Below are 18912 nucleotides of genomic sequence, written 5' to 3' on the forward strand. Positions count from 1 at the left end.
TTGTTCAAAGGCCGATTATCGCTAACCCGGGGCGTTAAATTTTAATCCAGGTTCCTGTTTCTCTTGTTCAAAAACGTATGTTCGGTTCAGTTTGACTCGTCATTTGACAGGATCCAAAGTCCACGTCCACATTTGAAGTCATATTTTATTTAATTATGAGAGAAAATTGCTTACATGACTTTACAGGCTATGAGAAAAATTGCATATTAAGCTCAACTACGACAAAATGAAAAGCTTTTTAGACTGAGACCATTCAAATAGAAAACCGTTTAAAAGAAGTCTTAAAGGTGCATTTTAGAGTGATGTCTCTTTCTATCTAAAATGCACGAAGAGTCTAGGCGGCATTTGGATACGCACAGGTGTGACAATATGAGTCCATAGCAACGTGAACGATTACGTAATCAAACACATTCTGGTGAGGGCGAAGACGAAACATTGAACAGAATCTGGAAAAAAGGCAAAACAAAAAATGATGATTAGAACAAGAGAAAACCTATCCTGGTAATCTTTGTCCACTAAAATGACCAAATTCTCATGTGCAAAGAATCCAAAACTTTTTCAAGCCCTAAACAAGCTTCTTAATTACAACACATAGACTCGATTGTTGTTTTTTCAAAATACTCCATCGCTCTTATGCCATGCAAACAGTTATGTGGATTCTCAGAGAAACAACTTAAGGCTCTGTCTCTATGCTCACAAATTATATCTACAGCACGCTACAGCAGCCTTTTTTTTTCTTAGTCCATCCAATGAAACGTAAAAAAGAAAAAAACGGCTGTACACACAACTGGAGGTGTAAAATGGCCAAGGTGTGAAGAAAAGAGACTAGGTGAATGACTGTCCACATTTTAAGAGATTTTTTTAGTTAAAAAATAAAAGAACTTTAATAATCCAATAGAAACTCTGTTTCTTGATGTGCCGTAATTTTATCTCGTCATCACACTCAAAAACTTGTAAATGTTTTTTGAACGATGAAAATTTGTTATCAGTGCTCCAAGCATTACAGGCCTTTAGATTCAAGAACCAGGAGGACTACAAGGCCGAGATTACATGAAAGTTTTTTCGCACCTCGAAAAGTTTTATAATTGTATTAATTTTTTATTCACAAAAAAAGTTAGCACTTTTATTTTTATTGAAGGAGGGAAAGTTCTCTCCTGATTGAAAAATGATAGAACTTCTAACCATTGATAAAATTATTATTTCTGCCACTACAACAGTTTCGTTAAAACTCGCAGTAAGTAGAATGATGACAGCTATTTGCATTTTCTCTCCAAAATGACACTGGTTAACGCGCAAGCACTACATAGTATTGAGAAAATCTCATAGTTGTCCTCGTCTTAGAATCAAAGGTCTCTATATCATGACCACCACATTTGTGCAATGTAAGGGCAACACGCAAATAAAATTTTTAGTAACCTCCAATTTTTCTTCTTGGACTGTTGCCATGACTCATCTGTTACACTCACTACTACACAAACTTTGAAATCCAATAAGAGAAATTGCACAAAACATAAATACACCTACAGGACACCGTCAGGTTATTTTTTTTGGAACATGAAAACACACGCCAATGCTCACCTTTAAATATGGTTGGCTGTGCTAATCTTGATCAGGTCTGTGTGGTGGTGTGCCACAGGGTTGCAGCATTTTCTACAGTAAAGCAGGTTATTATGCTAAGTAAGTACATCACTTAAACAAATTGTGATAAAGTAACTTCCAATAATTCATAGGCTTGAATTTTACCCAGGCTGACCACCTAAGGAAGAATTTCTCAATTCACAGAATAACTATTATAAAATAAGACATAAAAATAAGACGTTGGCTGAACAAGTCTTCTCCTCTTTTTTTATTCCATAGTCTATTTTTTACTTTTTGCACGCTGCCTATTTCTAGATGAAAAGAAACAGCCAATGTGACAGGCAGGTGCATACAGTATGAAGTGCAAAAAAGAATAATTTAATAATACACCTCTGCTTATAGGGCATCTAGAAAAGTCACACAAGGAGGAAAAGAGATGAGTAAAGACACTTCAAGTTAATTAAGCTTTCAAACAATCCACATTAAAAAAAATAACTGGTAATATTTAACAAATAAACACAAGTTTCAGTCAAAAAAATTCAACAGACTACCTCTAAAAGGTTAAACTTTGTTCTAGCCCTTGATTCATTTTCTACTAAGGCAAAGTAATCCAGTAGATTGTAGTGGCCAATGTAGGATGCTGCACTGTCTCTGTGTTGATTGACTAGCCACTCACTAAAAGACACAAACAAACAAAAAACACATTAGCTAGAGACGGGACTATCCTGTGGATGTTGGTGTTATTCTACTGCGGAGATCTAAGCTTAAGATATCAAATCCTCCCATAGAATTTCATCAATACTCACTATGACGTTACCTATTAATATTAATGTGCCAACAGAAGCACATTGGTTCTTGTAACAAAAGATTCCTTTGTTTTACTCATTACATAATTATGTTGTGGTTCAATTTTATCCTTGGTTTAAATTTTATTTTCCTTTGTTTCAAACTCATTATCATACATTACCATACCCAAAAACAAAGGGAAATAAAATTTAAACCAAGAAAAAAATTGAACCACAACACATATTTGAAAAACCAAAACAACGTTTCTAAACAACAATGTCTCCTATAGATTGTAGTAGAACTTTGTTTCCAAAGTGAGTTTTAACAAACATCCCACTTGGCACAACCTCCTTCCACCACATCAAGGAAATGACATATATATCTACATATGCATTTGGTTTCCCACATTGAAAAAATACTTGAAAGGGTGAAGCAGCACAGTGATTTTCAACCCACTAAAACAATCATGTTCTGAACAATAACAAACAACTCAAATGCTATGTACAATCAATTTTGAAAGTTGCCATCTTTGCATGGTTGCATTTCAGTGACGAGATTAAAGGTAACTTCATTCACTTACAATTTTGTTGTGTCTGAGTGCCCAGTTCCAACATACTTTGACTGAACTATGATGAAAGAGAAAAATAAGTTTGCTACAGTAGTACACACAAACAAACTAATAAAAACAAGATTTTCAGCAATTAAAAACTCACAAAATATAGTTGGTTTTTGAAAGTAGCAAATGTCCTCTAGCAAACATTTTTGCAAGCAAACATTTCTCCTGTAAAAAATTGAGAGTGAAATGAAAGTGTTCTTGAAAAATTCTGTTCTTGCAAAAATTTGAGAGTGAAATGAAAGTGTTCTTGTATGCATACATTGAACACCATGAGGAAATGAGGTTGGTTTCATAGCATTAACTAGACATCAAACCTATGCAAATTTTTTCTGCACATTTGTACTCTACTGGGTGAGAGATGTTTTGTGTGCAACTTTTTCAGGGTTTTGTTTCAAGGTATATTATAATCTTGCTTTTCTGCGACACCCTCAACCGCAGGGACAAAAGGTAGCTGCTGAAGTTACTGCTTTTCCAGCCAAAAAAAATGGCTTGCACAAACTTTGCTAGTGGACTAAACAGTAAAATTTGAGCCATGAAAAGAAGAACATGAAGAGAGCATAACCTGAGGTATCCCAGAGAGGTTAGTCTACAGAGAGTTTAAGTTAAAAATGAATTTATTATTGACTGTTAGTGAACTTACGATGTTCCAGTTGACTGTGAATGTTGTATCTGTCTGTCTGCAGAGTAAATCGTCAGGATCAGATATAAATGGATGAAGAGCACTGGGTAACTTTTCAGATATTAGACACTTGATTTTCAACCTTAGTATCCTGGCAGACAGTAGCCAACATGTTGCTACTGTAAACATACAGCTTACAAAACACCAACTGACCCCCATATAGCATGCTACAAAATTAATTATACTGCAATCACTATATTTTAGATACACATGTTTTAACTTACTAAATCCTATTTTTACTATCCACTTACTACGGATATACCCCACTGATACCATGTAACATGAGGAAACCACTAATTCTGACTAGAAGATCAAATGGTTGAGTCATAACATTCTGAACAAAGACATCCTCACAAGTTTTGATAGACTGTTCACATTCCCCTACTTTTTCGTAAGATCGTCAAAATTGAGCGTATTAGTTTTGACACTCATCCAAGATGGCTGCCCTTAATGCAAAGCGCGCAATGATCTTAGAAAAATAGGGGACTGTGAACAGTCTAGAGTTTTGAGCATTTCTGAAGCCCTTATGAAGGCAACAATTTTAGCATACTGTGATACTATTAGGGAACAAAGTCAACAGGGCCAACATTAAGCACCTTTTTGGAATATCTTAAAGGGAATGGAGTCGATTTTCATCATTAATCCTATGCTATTCATCCAGATTTGAGAGTGAGGCATGAGAAATTGTCCTTGATGCCTGAGATCCGCATCTTTTTTCCACAGGCATGAGAGTTATAATTCGTGAGTGTTAGTAGATATATAAAATACACAAACAGGTTGTGTGGGATCCCTGCGTTCAGACATCATGCTTTTGCTTGTCAGAACTTTGTTCAAGAATTAAGTTTAGTAAGGCAGAAGTATGACCTATGGACCGGGCCAAAGTTATTTTAACACAATAAGAACAAAGTTTTCAAGCACGCAGCATCGCTGAGAAGTAAGCATAGTGTATTTTAACACTCAGAAAAACTGTTGAGCTTAAATGCATTCATCTGACTTACAAATGACAGCATTTAACTAGACTTCAAACGTACATTTCTGCTGCTCAGCAGTTTAAAGAGTAAGTTAAATATTAAGTCCTCTTTTGACAGTATAAAATATCAAAGAAGTACCACCAAATGCGGTAAAAAACTTACCATTTTGTGGATTCTACCAAAGTGTGTCCGAATATGGCGTCTGTATTGTCACCCGATTCACGCAACCCCTATGGGTGATACCCGCTGAAAATGCACCAAATTACGCGGGCATCACCCGCTGAATTACGTACTATAGTACGGGCAATATGGCGGTCCACAGGCTACACAACTGTCTGTGTAAGTAACCGTTATATTTTAGATAAAATAAAAACAATTCCGCCTCTTTGATACAGCGGAAAATGGAAAGACTAAAAAATTAACGACTATTTGATATATAAACCGCAAATTTTCAAACAATTCCAGCTAATTCCGCATAACTCGAAGACGAGTAACGAATAGGGCGAAGTTAAATTGCTCAAAGTGAAGTTTTACTTCATTGTGTTGGGTTAAAATCCATCCGTGATTTGAGATAAACGTCTTTAGTAAACAATTGTAGTTCTCAACACGGAAAATAAAATATTCTGGGTTTCGGGAGTGCGGTCTGGCTCACGTCTAATAGGATGCTGATACGACGGGCGTTTTTAAGACGGGCAAATTCGAGAAAGACATTTTATTACAGTTCCCCCAAATGAAGTGTATTTCTATGATATTCACATCAAACTGTTCCGAATTGTGTAATAGAAGCGTTTTGAGCAAAAATCTGGTCTTCCAAGAGCCCAAAGTAAAGAAGTTTGGAATGGCGAGTGCAGCGCGTGTGACGTCCTATAGGATGCCGATTCACGGGCGTTTTTAAGGCGGGCAAATTCGACAAAGAAATTTTATTACAGTTCCCCCCAAATGAAGTGTATTTCTATGATATTCACATCAAACTGTTCCGAATCGTGTAACTGAAACTTTTAAAGCAAAAATTTGGTCTTACAAGAGCCCAAAGTAAAGAATTTCTGAATGGCAAGTGTAGCGTGTGTGACATCCTATAGGATGCCGATTCACGGGCGTTTTTAAGGCGGGCAAATTCGACAAAGAAATTTTATTACAGTTCCTTCCAAATGAAGTGTATTTATATGATATTAACATAAAACTGTTCCGAATCGTGTAATAGAAACGTTTTAAGCAAAAATCTGGTCTTCGGAAGGCGCAAAGTAAAGAATTCTGGAATGGCGAGTGCAGCGTGTGTGACATCCTATAGGATGCCGATTCATGGGCGTTTTTAAGGCGGGCAAATTCGAGAAAGAAATTTTATTACAGTTCCCGCCAAATGAAGTGTATTTCTATGATGTTCACATCAAACTGTTCCGAATCGTGTAATAGAAACGTTTAAAGCAAAAATCTGGTCTTCGGAGGGGGCAAAGTAAAGAATTTTGGAATGGCAAGTGTAGCGTGTGTGACATCCTATAGGATGCCGATTCACGGGCGTTTTTAAGGCGGGCAAATTCGAGAAAGACATTTTATTACAGTTCCCCCCAAATGAAGTGTATTTCTATGATATTCACATCAAACTGTTCCGAATCGTGTAATAGAAGCGTTTTGAGCAAAAATCTGGTCTTCCAAGAGCCCAAAGTAAAGAGTTCTGAATGGCAAGTGTAGCGTGTGTGACATCCTATAGGATGCCGATTCACGGGCGTTTTTAAGGCGGGCAAATTCGAGAAAGACATTTTATTACAGTTCCCCCCAAATGAAGTGTATTTCTATGATATTCACATCAAACTGTTCCGAATCGTGTAATAGAAGCGTTTTGAGCAAAAATCTGGTCTTCCAAGAGCCCAAAGTAAAGAATTCTGAATTGCAAGTGTAGCGTGTGTGACATCCTATAGGATGCCGATTCACGGGCGTTTTCAAGGCGGGCAAATTCGAGAAAGACATTTTATTACAGTTCCCCCCAAATGAAGTGTATTTCTATGATATTCACATCAAACTGTTCCGAATCGTGTAATAGAAGCGTTTTGAGCAAAAATCTGGTCTTCCAAGAGCCCAAAGTAAAGAATTCTGAATGGCAAGTGTAGCGTGTGTGACATCCTATAGGATGCCGATTCACGGGCATTTTTAAGGCGGGCAAATTCGACAAAGAAATTTTACTACAGTTCCCCCCAAATGAAGTGTATTTCTATGATATTCACATCAAAGTGTTCCGAATCGTGTAATAGAAACGTTTAAAGCAAAAATCTGGTCTTCCGAAGGGCAAAGTAAAGAATTTTGGAATGGGGAGTACAGCGTGTGAGACATCCTATGGGATGCCGATTCACGGGCGTTTTTAAGGCGGGCAAATTCGACAAAGAAATTTTATTACAGTTCCCCCAAATGAAGTGTATTTCGATGATATTAACTGTTGGGAATCGTATAATAGGAGTGTTTAAACAGAAAAACTGATCTTATGAAGGCGCAAAGTGAAGAATTCTTGAATGCGCCATTTTCTTATAGACCCTAACGCGACTTGTTTACCCCTTAAAACTTTTGCATAACCATTGTCTTAAATTTATCTTGGGACGACTGTAATACCCAGGAGAGATTGGAAACAATGGTTGTGCAAAATTTTGGGCTTTAAACAAGGTTCATTACGGTCTATGAGAAAATGGCGAATTCAAGAATTCATCCAGGGTCAAGTTATTTTTAGGGCGGGGAAATTCGAGAAATAACGAAAAGAACTTTATATCTATATAAATAAGACCAAAAAGATCGGAATCGTATAATAGAAACGTTTAAAATGAAAATCTGGTCTTAATTCTAAATGCGCAATCATCCGAAATCATCTGGGCCAATGACATACATGATGAGATGGACTGGTAATTTTAAGGGTGGGCAAATTCAAGAGAGAGACTTGATTACTGTTTGCCTAAAATGAAGTATATTTCAGGATGTTAAGATCAATGTGATTTGAATGGTAAAATAAAAATGTTTTTAGCGAAATATGTTTTTTTCTGAAGGCGCAGTAGCCGCGGTTAACAGTTGATCCCTTAGTTAAGCTGCACCTTCGGCCCTCTTTACTTTATTGTCGCAAATACAGGGAGTGTATTAATTAACTGCAGAGATGAGTTAACTGACCTTGAGTATTGAGCATTAAACTTTCCTACACAAGTGAAAAAATCAAAACTTCTGACTTCCCCTTCAGCTTGTTATCCCTTCTCCTAGAGAAATATGGAATACTTTACATAACGTGCACGAAACACCACTATTTGACAGCTGTACTTGATGGCAGTTGGTGAAAATACACTGATTTCACTTAGCGCATCGAAATGCTGGACTATTCCTCGTAGTAGACGGGTCTAAAGGCCAGCAATGCGTAGTTGCCCCAATCTTCCATGACAAATACAATAAAACCCGCAAGTAATATAAGATCCTGCAGTTTCTCACTGAGTTAGCCTTAACAGATTCTTCATTTGAAATCTGCATACCAGATTAGCATTTTTCTGTATATTTTAGTGGGGATAACTCCGTAATCTTTTAATTTTTACCTTTTATAAATTTTAGATTTTAGCGAATTATAAATTCACCTTATGATACCACGTATAAACTCATTTTATAATTTTTTTTTCCTATTTTTTCAGTGTCCCCAATTAGCTTTTATAAGCTAAAGACATCGACACTTAAATAAAGTTGTTATGTTATGTTATGTTATGTTATGTTATGTTATGTTATACTAAAAAGAAGAACTGAATTGCTGACTTGTCCAATTACACTCAGTTCTAACAGTTTTACACTCTTGGCACCTAAGTCTCCCCAACATTTCCTCAATGTTGACTTATCTTCAGTATTTGCCCAAGAGCACAGAATGTCTTTTTATAGATTTTAGAGAATTAATAAGAACCTCTTTCAAATTTTAGCCTAACAGGTTCTTAAAACGCAGGTTCTTTATAGTCGCGCGGGTTTTAGTGAAAACACACACTGATTTATACATTAACTCATCGAAGTGCCCACTGAACATTTCCAAATTATTAGAAAGTGGGATCCAAGCAGGGAACCGAAAACTACCTTTTTGAAACACAATGCTTTCACGGCAGTTCGTCGCATTCGTTAACGAGATGGGATCTAGGGGTCAAAAATGTCTATTTGGCCCATATTTCATGCAAACTGGTGGAAATACACTTATTTCACAGCAACTCACACAGTAAATTTTAGGTAATTTGTTAGGTACAGGATAACCCCTTTTATGGGGTTACTTGAACTCCAAATTTGGGATCATTTTTACTCTTAAAAAGATTTCCGGTTTTAACTCCAAGTCTGGAGTTAAAATAACTCCGAAAATGGGGTTATTTTACTCCTTACATGAGTTGTTTTTACTCTTATTGGAGCTACTTTAACTCTGTTCAAGTGGAGTAACAATTTTAGGTACAGGATAACTCCTTTTTGGGGGTTATTCCAACTCCTCAATATCTGGGTGATTTTTACTCCTGAAAAAGAGTTCTTTAAACTCCTTTTTGGAGTAAAAAAAACTCCCCCCACCGCCCCCCCTCCCCCAAAGAAAAAAAAACCTCCACTGTAAGGAGTTAAATTAACCCCACTAGACTAGAGGAGTTATTATGGAACTGCCGGACTATATCTCTTTTTAAAAAAAAAATTGGAAGATCTCAGCCATTCTCATGGCCAGAATTCGAAATGCGTATTGGCCATAATATTCCAAAAATTCTAGGGGAAACATCTGATTTCACAGCAGCTCATCAAAGTACCAAACTATTTCGCGATTATTAGGAGATGGGATCCAAGGACCCATAAATACAAATTTAGCCCTATATTTCATGGAAACTGGTGGAAAGGTCCTGATTTCACCTCACTTCATCGAAGTAACGGAATATGTTTCACTCAGATAAAATACAATAATTTCACAGCAACAAACACTGGCAAGAACAATTTATTCAAGTGCTGGACTATATTTCGCATTTATTGAATACTAAGAAATTAGGATGAAAAAAGCGTTTCTGGCACCATATTTTCTGCAAACTATATTGATCAGAGTGACATACACTACTTATTTCGAAGCAATTTATTCAAGTCCTGGACTATAAAACTCCGTAGTGGCCCACACTTCAAATTGAAGGCCGACGAAAATTCCGTATATTTACCCGGATATTCAATGAAAAATAGAAGGAAACACTCATTTCACCGCAACCCGTTCAAGAGCAGGGGTTTTCCTCATGCATCACAAAATGGGAAATGCAGGCCAGAAATGCGTAATTTCCATATAATGTTTATTTCATGTTTTTAGAAAAACGCTGATTTCACAGCAATTCATTTGAGTGATGGACTATTTCCCAGTCCGACGAAAATGGGATCTAAGGACAAGAATGCGTCGTGGCCCAATATTTCATGATAGAATAGTGTCAATAGTGAAAACACAGTAATTTCACTGCAACCCCAAAACTCGGCATATTAAACCGGATCCGTTCCAGGAAAAGCAGTGGAACACCACACATTTTCAATGGGATCTAAGAACCGCGTAGTGTCAAAATATTCCATGTACGTCTGCATTCATGTCCAGAAATGGATACAATGGCGAAAATGGCAAAAATGGCGAAAAATCGCCAGCCTCTGACGGTTTGAGTTGGATGCCAAAAGTGGCCCCTTGGAGACTGGCGATTTTGGCGAAATTGGCGATTTCGACGAAAATCGCCAGTGGACTTGTGATATCCAGAATTTGGCAAATATTCAAATTGCATGCCAAAAGTGGCCCCTTAATTCAAATTATATAACTAAAGACGTCCCTTAGGGTGCAAAGAAAGTCAGTTTTACAGCCTGCCATTCATGCAGGCAAGCTGTAGCTAGCAATTAAGTACTAGCCCACAAGTCATTTCAACTAGCCCCCAAACCCTTTTTGAATTAGGAGCCGGTTACAAACCCTTTTTTGCTTACGGTTTGGCGATTTTGGCGATTAATCGCCATTTCTGCCATGCATTTTCGCCAATGCGTGCATTTCTGGACATATCTCATGTACAAAGCCTGAGGGTAGGTGTTAAAGGGGAAAGGCGAAATTCGGGCGCGGGAGCGCGAGGGGCGCCCGAGGAGGGGGAAAATCCATGGGAATTAGTGAAATTACTTATTTTACAGCAGTTCATTCCAGCGCCGAGGACTATTTCGCATTTCGTATAAAATGGGATGCATTATATGCATTATCATAAAGTATTTTTTTGCAAACTAGAGGAAACATAGCGATTTCACGGCAGCTCATCATCGAAGTCCCAAACTATTTCGCAAGAAATGCGTATTGGCCCATATTTCATGAAAAGTAGGGGAAACGTACGTCAACCCAAAAATTCTACATATTCACCCGGGGCACTAGCTGACGGCAACTTGCGTATAGAATGGCTGGACCTTCACCCCCAGCATTTGGAGATCAGATATCCAGAAATGTACGCAACAACGACATCTCTTTTGAGTCAAGTTTGAATTTTCGCCAACCCTTAGGTGATTTGTCGTCACATTTGCCATTTTTGAATTGTTGTATGCAAATTCGCCATTTTCGTCGAATCCCCACTTTTCAAGAGAGCCTTGTCAACATCTCAATAGAAATTTTGCCAACCATATCGCCATTTTTGTCAAAATCGTCACTTTTCAAGGGGCCCCTTTAAACCGCCATCTCTTTAGAATTTTCACTTATTAAACCTTTGGCATTCGCCATTTTTGAATTATTCGTCATTTTCTTCAAATTACCCTCTTACCCTCTGGCGAATTTTTCCAGATTTTCTATTGACGCCGTTGCTGGTTCCTTTCTACACATAAGTGTGCATTAGGACATGGGATCTAAGGACAAGAAATAACATCCCGAATACCTGAAAAATGCACTGTCAATATGGTCAAAATCACATACTGTTTCGCTATCCAGTGCATCATCCTCTGTTTCCGGGAGTAGCAGTCAGACATTTCCTTAGCCTCGCCCTTATCGTTGTTGAACGGAATACTCATTGATTAAAAAATAAAGTTTGGGAGGCAGATGTCTTCAATGTGACATTGCAGAAATGTTTGACCTTTAGAAGTTGCCCCTCAAAAGGCAACAGTTTCATTTTCCGAAATATATTTTACTTTCTCCTCTACGGGCAAACTTGAGGAGATACCGTGGCATCTATCAAAGGCTGGTTTTCACTCTGTAATAGCGACGGAGTCGGAGTCGGAGTCGTAATCAGAAGCGTAGAGCTTATGATCTAGTGAAAGCAGCGTTCCGATTCCGCTTACGACTCCGTCGATTACGTTCCGCTAATGATCTAGTGAAAACCAGATTGTCGGAGTCGCAAGCAGAAGCAGAAGAACAAAGCCAATCTCAAAGCGTGGGAATTGTAATTGGTTTAGTTCTTCCGCTTCTGCTTCCGACTCCGACAATCTGTTTTTCACTGGATCATAAGCGGATTGTAAGCGACGGAGTCGTAAGCGGAATCAGAACGATGTTTTCATTACATCATAAGCTCTACGCTCGTGATTACAACTCCGACTCCGTCCTGGTTAGTGAAAACCAGCCTTTACGTTCCTCGTATTTTCTGAAGCAAGGTTACATCTTTTTTAGCTCGATGCAGTAGATGCATCTTACAAATCGATAGCTCTACGTCAGGGGCGGATCCAGAATTTTTTTTTAATTAGGGGGTCCAATCTTTGATTCGGAATCCTGAAACGAACAGATCATTTGAGAGTACCCTCCCAAAATTACATATTTTTCAAATATGCCTGAAATTTAATCGTGCCAAAAGGCAGCGCGCGTTTCAATGAAAAATCAACCAGTTGAATCGTGATATGCGATCCTATAGATGCAAAACTTTCAGGGTCAAACAAGTAATAAAAAACAACCTCAGGCCTGATGGGGGCGAGTCCGGACCCCGCCCCGACCCTCTCACTGGATCCGCCACTGTACGTCTTAAGGCTGGTTTTCACTAGCGACGGAGTCGGAGTAGGAGTCGGAAGCGGAGTCGTAAGAGCGCTTATGACCTAGTGAAAATCAAAAATCGGAGTCGTAAGCGGAGTCATAAGCGCGACGTAATCGGAGTCAGAAGAATCAGAACGTTTCCATTTTCTTCCGACTCCGCTTACGACTCCGTCGCTTACGTTCCGCTTATGATCTAGTGAAAACCAGATTTTCGGAGTCGGAAGCAGAAGCGGAAGGATAAGCCAATCAGAATGCACGTGCCCACGCTTTGTGATTGGTTTGGTCCTTCTGCTTCTGCTTCCGACTCCGACAATCTTGTTTTCACTAGATCATAAGCGGAACATAAGCGACGGAGTCGTAAGCGAAATGGGAACGCTGTTTTCACTAGATCATAAGCTCTACGCTTCTGATTACGACTCCGACTCCGACTCCGTCGCTAGTGAAAACCAGCCTTTACGGTTATGGGGGGTGGCAAGTTACAACCCACAAACTCTTTTTGCAGCCAAAGGTCTGCTTTCGGGTAATTCACTTGATGGAACCCCTAAGGAACGTGGGAATGGCCATACCACCCTCAAAATGTAAGATTAAATACAAAAGTGTGCCGCCTTTGCCAGTTTCGGCAGCCTTTTATGTAGTGTAATTTTACACAATGTAAAAAAACACATCAATGGAATATAATTTGTCCCCAAGTTAAGTGTATGCGTTTGCCTTTCATAACAATATGTCGTTTAAAATTACACCCACAACTCAACAACATTTTCTACAATTTGAAATACGGCATCAATCTAACAGTTTGTGTATAAAACGGTGAATCACACAGAACTACAAAATATAGAAAATAACCTTTTTTACTCACTATAATTAACTTGTCCTCTACCAATAACTTGAAACAAAGTTGATGGTTAACATCTGAAACTTGCATTCAATACAGTTCATCAAAGGATGGGCACAGAAAAAAATGGGCCTTAAAAAGTCTGTATCCCTTGTTTGTTTTGCTTTGCTTTTCAATGTTATGAAACACTTCTTACGAAATTTGTACCCCTAATCCTCAAAAGAAAGAAGACATGCTTCTAGAAGCAAGGAACACAATTTTAATTGAAAACTCATTTTCTCATTTTTTTGCCATATAATGAAATATAATATTATTCTTTTGACAATATGTAAGACTTGGGCACTAGTTTTGTGAACTTTGGGTGCCTTTGATAAGGGTGACAGAAATGCAGCTTCTTTGCATACTTATTTCAATCACATAAACAGTGACTGTAGCAGACATATAAATTACATGAAAGTATTAAAGCCAGCCCACAGATAGCTAGCCTCCCATGCAGACATTCCTAGGCCACGTTCTTGAGGAGGATTGTGTGATGAGCCAGAAGAAAGTCTGCGTCAGTGGAAGGCTAACTGATAGCAAAACTTGGGTTTAGTAAAAGGCCACTAAGGATTTAAGCTGTGAGCTGGCTTCCAGAGCGTAACAACTCTTCTTCTCTTTCAATGGTTTCTTCTCTGTGACAGTGCATTCTTTCACTTCCTCTAATCCCTTGTCTTTTGTAGCAGACACCTGCATGTAAAATGAAATTGGGAAAAGAGATTTATTTGATCATTGCTTTTAGAGAATATTACTTGCACATTTGTCTGGGTTACACAAGTATAGTAGTATTGAATTCTTAATTTTAATTTTTTCTTGTTAACAGCTTTGTTTTCACACCATCATGTATTATGTTTTTGCTTCCCCAAAGTTTCACTTTGCAATTCAGGAACTTAAATTCATCCTGTAAATTGTGAGCATTTCTCTCCTCTAAATACCCGCTTTGTTGGGATATTAAGGACATTATTTTGAATTTGAAAACATATTCAATATCACCACTCCCTGTGTGTATGGATTAATAATTTTATAGTGAATGTTTCTGACATCTAAACGTAAGTCAGGCTGATATCTCCCAATAACACTGCCTGGTCGGTGGACAAGGGCCATGGTGGAAACAATAAACACAGCTAAAAGATTTTAGAACTTGGTATCAAAAATTAAAAGCTATAGATATTCAATTGCAAAATAACTCAAAACATTTGAATGCCAACTCTGGCATGGTTGGTGTGGAACCCCTAAGATTAAACTTGGTAAATTGAAAAAAACTTAATTGGGTTCACAGCTGCAAACATGTTCACTGACAACCACTTGAAATACTACAGAACTGAAAAAGGCAAAAGAGTAATATTTAAGTTATGTGCTTCAAGAGTACAAAAATATATAAAACACAGTAACCAATGCACATTAAGCAGATGTGTAAATCAACTACATTGAACTTAAAGAAATCATTGACGAGTGGCTTTATAGCACCACATTTTAAATCATAGGAATAACAATAAATACAAAAGAGGCGAGGGAGAGCAGGATGTTAAATGAGCACTGATGTCTGTCAAGCACTTTGCAGGGTTCTTGGTAAGATGAAAGAGTACTACAGTTCAAACCCTCTACAACGGCCACCTTGGGGACAAGGAAAAGTGGCCATTGTAGAGAGGTTGAAACAAGAGTGAATGTATGGACTGTCTGCCAAAAAAATGGCCGTTAACGTGGCCATTGTGGAGTGATTCGTGGAGGTTCAACTGAATATATAATTCTCCTCCTTGTAAACAAAAATTATGGAATGCCATACTCAGGAGGAAGTGACTGGCTGAGTAAGGAACCACATCAGACAAGTTGCAATCTAGCAGTCCTTGGTTCGAGTCCTGCTGTGGTCACTTGCCTGATTTGTTCTTAGTCGCAGCCTTGATTGTTAATAGTTTTAATGGTTGCCTCCACTGCCAGTTGGGGTTTTTAATCCTGTTACGTTCTAATTGTTGAATAATTTGTTTCCATAATGATTTGCGTGGAGTGCCTGTAGAAATAGCTGGAATGCATGCTAAGTGCACTTTTCACAATAACAAATCTGGCACATAAAGCATGAAACAAGGATCAAACATGCATTGTTTAGCCCTATATTTCATGCAAACTAGTTTAAATAAACTTGTTTTTCAACCATTTCGAAAGGAAATCTACTGAAAATGACAAACCAACAATGGGGGCAGCTTCGAATGCATACATTGGTTTCAAATGGGATCTGTAAAACCATAGAATAACGGGAAGTAAGGAAAATCTTTGTGATGGTGGTGCACACACGCTAATACAGAAACCAAGGCTTGTTTAGAGGCAGCTGCAAGGGATGCACATGTTACTAAGGCAGGTATATATTTTATAAATTTTATAAAATTATGTTAGACCGTCCACTGCAACTTCTATACATAAAATTTAATAAGATAATAATTTGAAAAAAAAAGCAAAATGATAAATTGTAATGACTGACAAATAACGTAGTTGAGAAAGGGATCTGAGAGCAGTTTCTAGCCAAGTTTAAGCAACTTCAATGAGATGCTGCAGTTAGAGCAGCTGAGAATGCAAATGCTTTCTCTTAGTACCTACCACACATTATTTCAAAAATAAAATAATTAGCATGAAGTTTAAAAGCATAAGGGGGATTGACTGGATTTACAACAATTTGATTTGAAGTGCGGGTTGCAAACCTGTAGAAATTTACATTTTCAATCAACTCAGTACTCAGTATTGCAACTTATACCAACTTACGTACCTAGATCAGGGACCAACTTAGGTACCTTAAGGATTTCCAGACGATGAAAAAATATCTAATTTGTCGTGAAATTGCACAAGATTCGCAAACCTTTGCTGTTGCACTGCAGTCCAAGCAACGACAAAGAATACCAGCTTCGGAGTCACAGAGGTGACACCTGTTGTTCTTTGAAAACGAACCTTCTTTAGAAAAGTTGTCGTTAGAGCAGGTTGTCGTAACTTGGCACACACATCGTCTACTCTTGACAGTCTTTTTATAGCGAAGATCAGTGTTAAGCTTAAGTTTACATCTAGAAGTTTTCTGGCTTAATTATCGCTGAAAGCGAGGTTCGAAAGCGAAATGGTAAGCTGCACAAGATACCTGCTAAAGATCAGTCCACGTCGTAAATCGTCGCGATCCTGTTCACCGGCATCATCCGAAATGCTCGCACTAAGCTGTTCTTCTCCTGCTTACCGCAGTGTCCGCCTGCAACCAAACGAACTGGTCTGTTAAAGTGTCAACAACACCAGAAAGGATAGGTAAACAACGAAGGCAAAAATAATGAACAAAATAAAGGCTTTCACAACTTACCGGCCCATTTAATACTGCTTTGCACGTTAAAATATAACCTCAGTGACAGCGTGCTGCAACAGATTTTATAATAAGACCGATAAACGTGCAATTACAACACGTTTTATCCATCATCCTGCACCATCCGGTACAGCACTTTCTCAGTCGTACTATAGTACATACTATGGCGGGTGATACCCGGTAATTTGGGTATCATTTTTACGGGTGATACCCAGTACCCTTTGAGTGAATCGGGTGGTATTGTAAAGTAAGAAGTCAATTTTTTTTCAGCGGCTATTCCCAGTGACGCATGCTTACTGACAGCGCCAAATTCAAAATGGCGGTTCGAGCGGAAGATCTTTCAAATGCCGAGCAACAAATTGATGGAATAAGCGGCGAAAAATACAGAGAAATCGGCGATCAAGCAGTGTGGTCCTTATCCTCATGCAAACCTGGATTTGGCGTAGAACAACTGCGTGATGGAAACTTAGAAACGTACTGGCAATCGGACGGCCCTCAACCGCACTTGGTCAGTATTCAATTCCGTCGAAAGACAGCCATTCAGAACCTTTGTTTGTACGCCGATTACAAAGCTGATGAAAGTTATACACCTAGTAAAATATCCATTCGAGCTGGAAACCATTTTCATGATTTGCATCAGATAGAACTGATAGAGCTTGAGGAGCCGAGTGGATGGTTAACCGTTTCGTTGTCTGATGGAGATAAGCCCTTGAGAACTTACATGCTGCAGATCGCTGTTTTGGCAAATCATCAGAATGGCAGGGACACTCACATGCGGCAGATCAAGATTCACGCACCCTTAGCTGATTCTGGAGCATACAAGATGCCAACATTCACTTCTGTGGAGTGCGCTATGTACAGTACAATTAAGTAAAAGTAGTTCATATGACTTCAACTGATAATCAAATAAGAAACAGTAGTCAATGAAACATTAGTCAATATACAAGTTCAATAACTTTGTACATTTTGGGATTGATGTATTTAGGACAAAATTCGTTCACTTTCAACTGATGCCGGAAAGTTACATCATTCACTCCGATTGCATTGTCCACTGGATAGCATTTCTTTTCCAGCTTTTGAACAACTCAGGCCCAGTCATCTAGCCCTGGTTAGTTAGCCCCCTTTTGAAACTCATTTCGCCCCAAAGATACTGGTACTCAGGGGGTAAGGGAGGGGTAGTACTTCTGGGAATTCTTGGTGGAAGTATGCTGCCCAGTTCACCAAATCCCAACTCTACCTCAAACCATGTCATTTTCCACAGCCGTTTTCAGACCTGGCCTCTATGTAATCATTACTTAGATTAGGACACCAACAAAGACGTTTCTCAAAATTCATCTCAAATTCACATATGCCTCTGGCAAAAAAAGTTCATACCCAGTTCCAGCCTAAACTGGTTAGAGTCTATACTCATTTTCAGACCAAAATGGTGCAAAAAAATACCTTTTGGGATGGCACATACCTCTTAGGCTTATATAGGACCCCCCTTCCCATGTACAGGTAAGAATGACTAGCCAAAAGTGACTTTTTGACTTCTCTGGAATATTAATATAGTCTAAGGCCTATTAAAATCTCTTTGAACAGCAATCAAGACAGGGAACAAGGAAGTAAAAAATAAGTTCTAAATATGGAAGATCTCAGGAAGAGGCCTGTTTAGGGAAGTTTAGGGGCCACCATTTGACTTTAGAGGGGGGGGTATGGGTGATTTGGTTTGGGCAAAAAAAAATTTTTTCTCTAAACCTCTGGTGATAGAATCCTCTTCCCCAGCACACAACAGTGTAAGATTTTTTTCCAGGATTATAATCCATGAATGGTATTTTTTTCAGTGTAGGAAATTTTTTCCCCAGGTATTTCCGTGTAATAATTTTTCTCCCCTCGAAATCAGTCTGCAAGATTTTTTTTTTCCGGAAATCACCTATACCCCGCTTTAAGAGTCAAATGATAGGCCCCGCAGTAGGTGAGGGGAGTGGATATTGAGGAGAAAACCATTTCCCTGTGGGTATTTCACTATTTGCACTTGACTCCATTGCTGTTGCAGTTTTAATCCATGTTTGTGTTGTTTGTCACCACTGGAAGCCATTCATTATTGGCTTACACTTTCAAGGCCACACCACTGTCTTGTCAGAATTTACCCTTACTGAGCTTATGGGTGGATTCAC

At 38.5% G+C, this 18912-nt stretch overlaps 2 protein-coding genes and 1 long non-coding RNA gene across 3 annotated transcripts; 1 reads left to right on the forward strand and 2 right to left on the reverse strand.

Annotated features, from left to right (window-relative positions):
• Positions 1–127: 127 nt before the first annotated feature.
• Positions 128–4831, reverse strand: LOC140941034 (splicing factor 3B subunit 5-like). Its single transcript, XM_073389983.1, has 6 exons — positions 4793–4831; positions 3621–3657; positions 2945–2990; positions 2130–2253; positions 1579–1650; positions 128–446 (listed from the first exon to the last, which is right to left on the reverse strand). The coding sequence occupies exons 1-5, from the start codon at positions 4793–4795 to the stop codon at positions 1600–1602; spliced, it is 261 nt and encodes an 86-aa protein (XP_073246084.1). The 5' UTR covers positions 4796–4831; the 3' UTR covers positions 128–446; positions 1579–1599.
• An 8565-nt stretch (positions 4832–13396) lies between these two features.
• LOC140941015 (uncharacterized) lies at positions 13397–16949 on the reverse strand. The gene is made up of 3 exons (XR_012166414.1): positions 16757–16949; positions 16547–16671; positions 13397–14124 (listed from the first exon to the last, which is right to left on the reverse strand). It is a non-coding gene; the product is annotated as an uncharacterized lncRNA (long non-coding RNA).
• A 117-nt stretch (positions 16950–17066) lies between these two features.
• On the forward strand, positions 17067–18673 carry LOC140941033 (anaphase-promoting complex subunit 10-like). Its single transcript, XM_073389982.1, has one exon. The coding sequence runs from the start codon at positions 17073–17075 to the stop codon at positions 17628–17630; it is 558 nt and encodes a 185-aa protein (XP_073246083.1). The 5' UTR covers positions 17067–17072; the 3' UTR covers positions 17631–18673.
• The last annotated feature ends 239 nt before the right edge of the window (positions 18674–18912 follow it).

Source organism: Porites lutea, chromosome 6, assembly GCF_958299795.1.
Source record: "Porites lutea chromosome 6, jaPorLute2.1, whole genome shotgun sequence".
Taxonomy (NCBI): Eukaryota; Metazoa; Cnidaria; class Anthozoa; order Scleractinia; family Poritidae; genus Porites; species Porites lutea.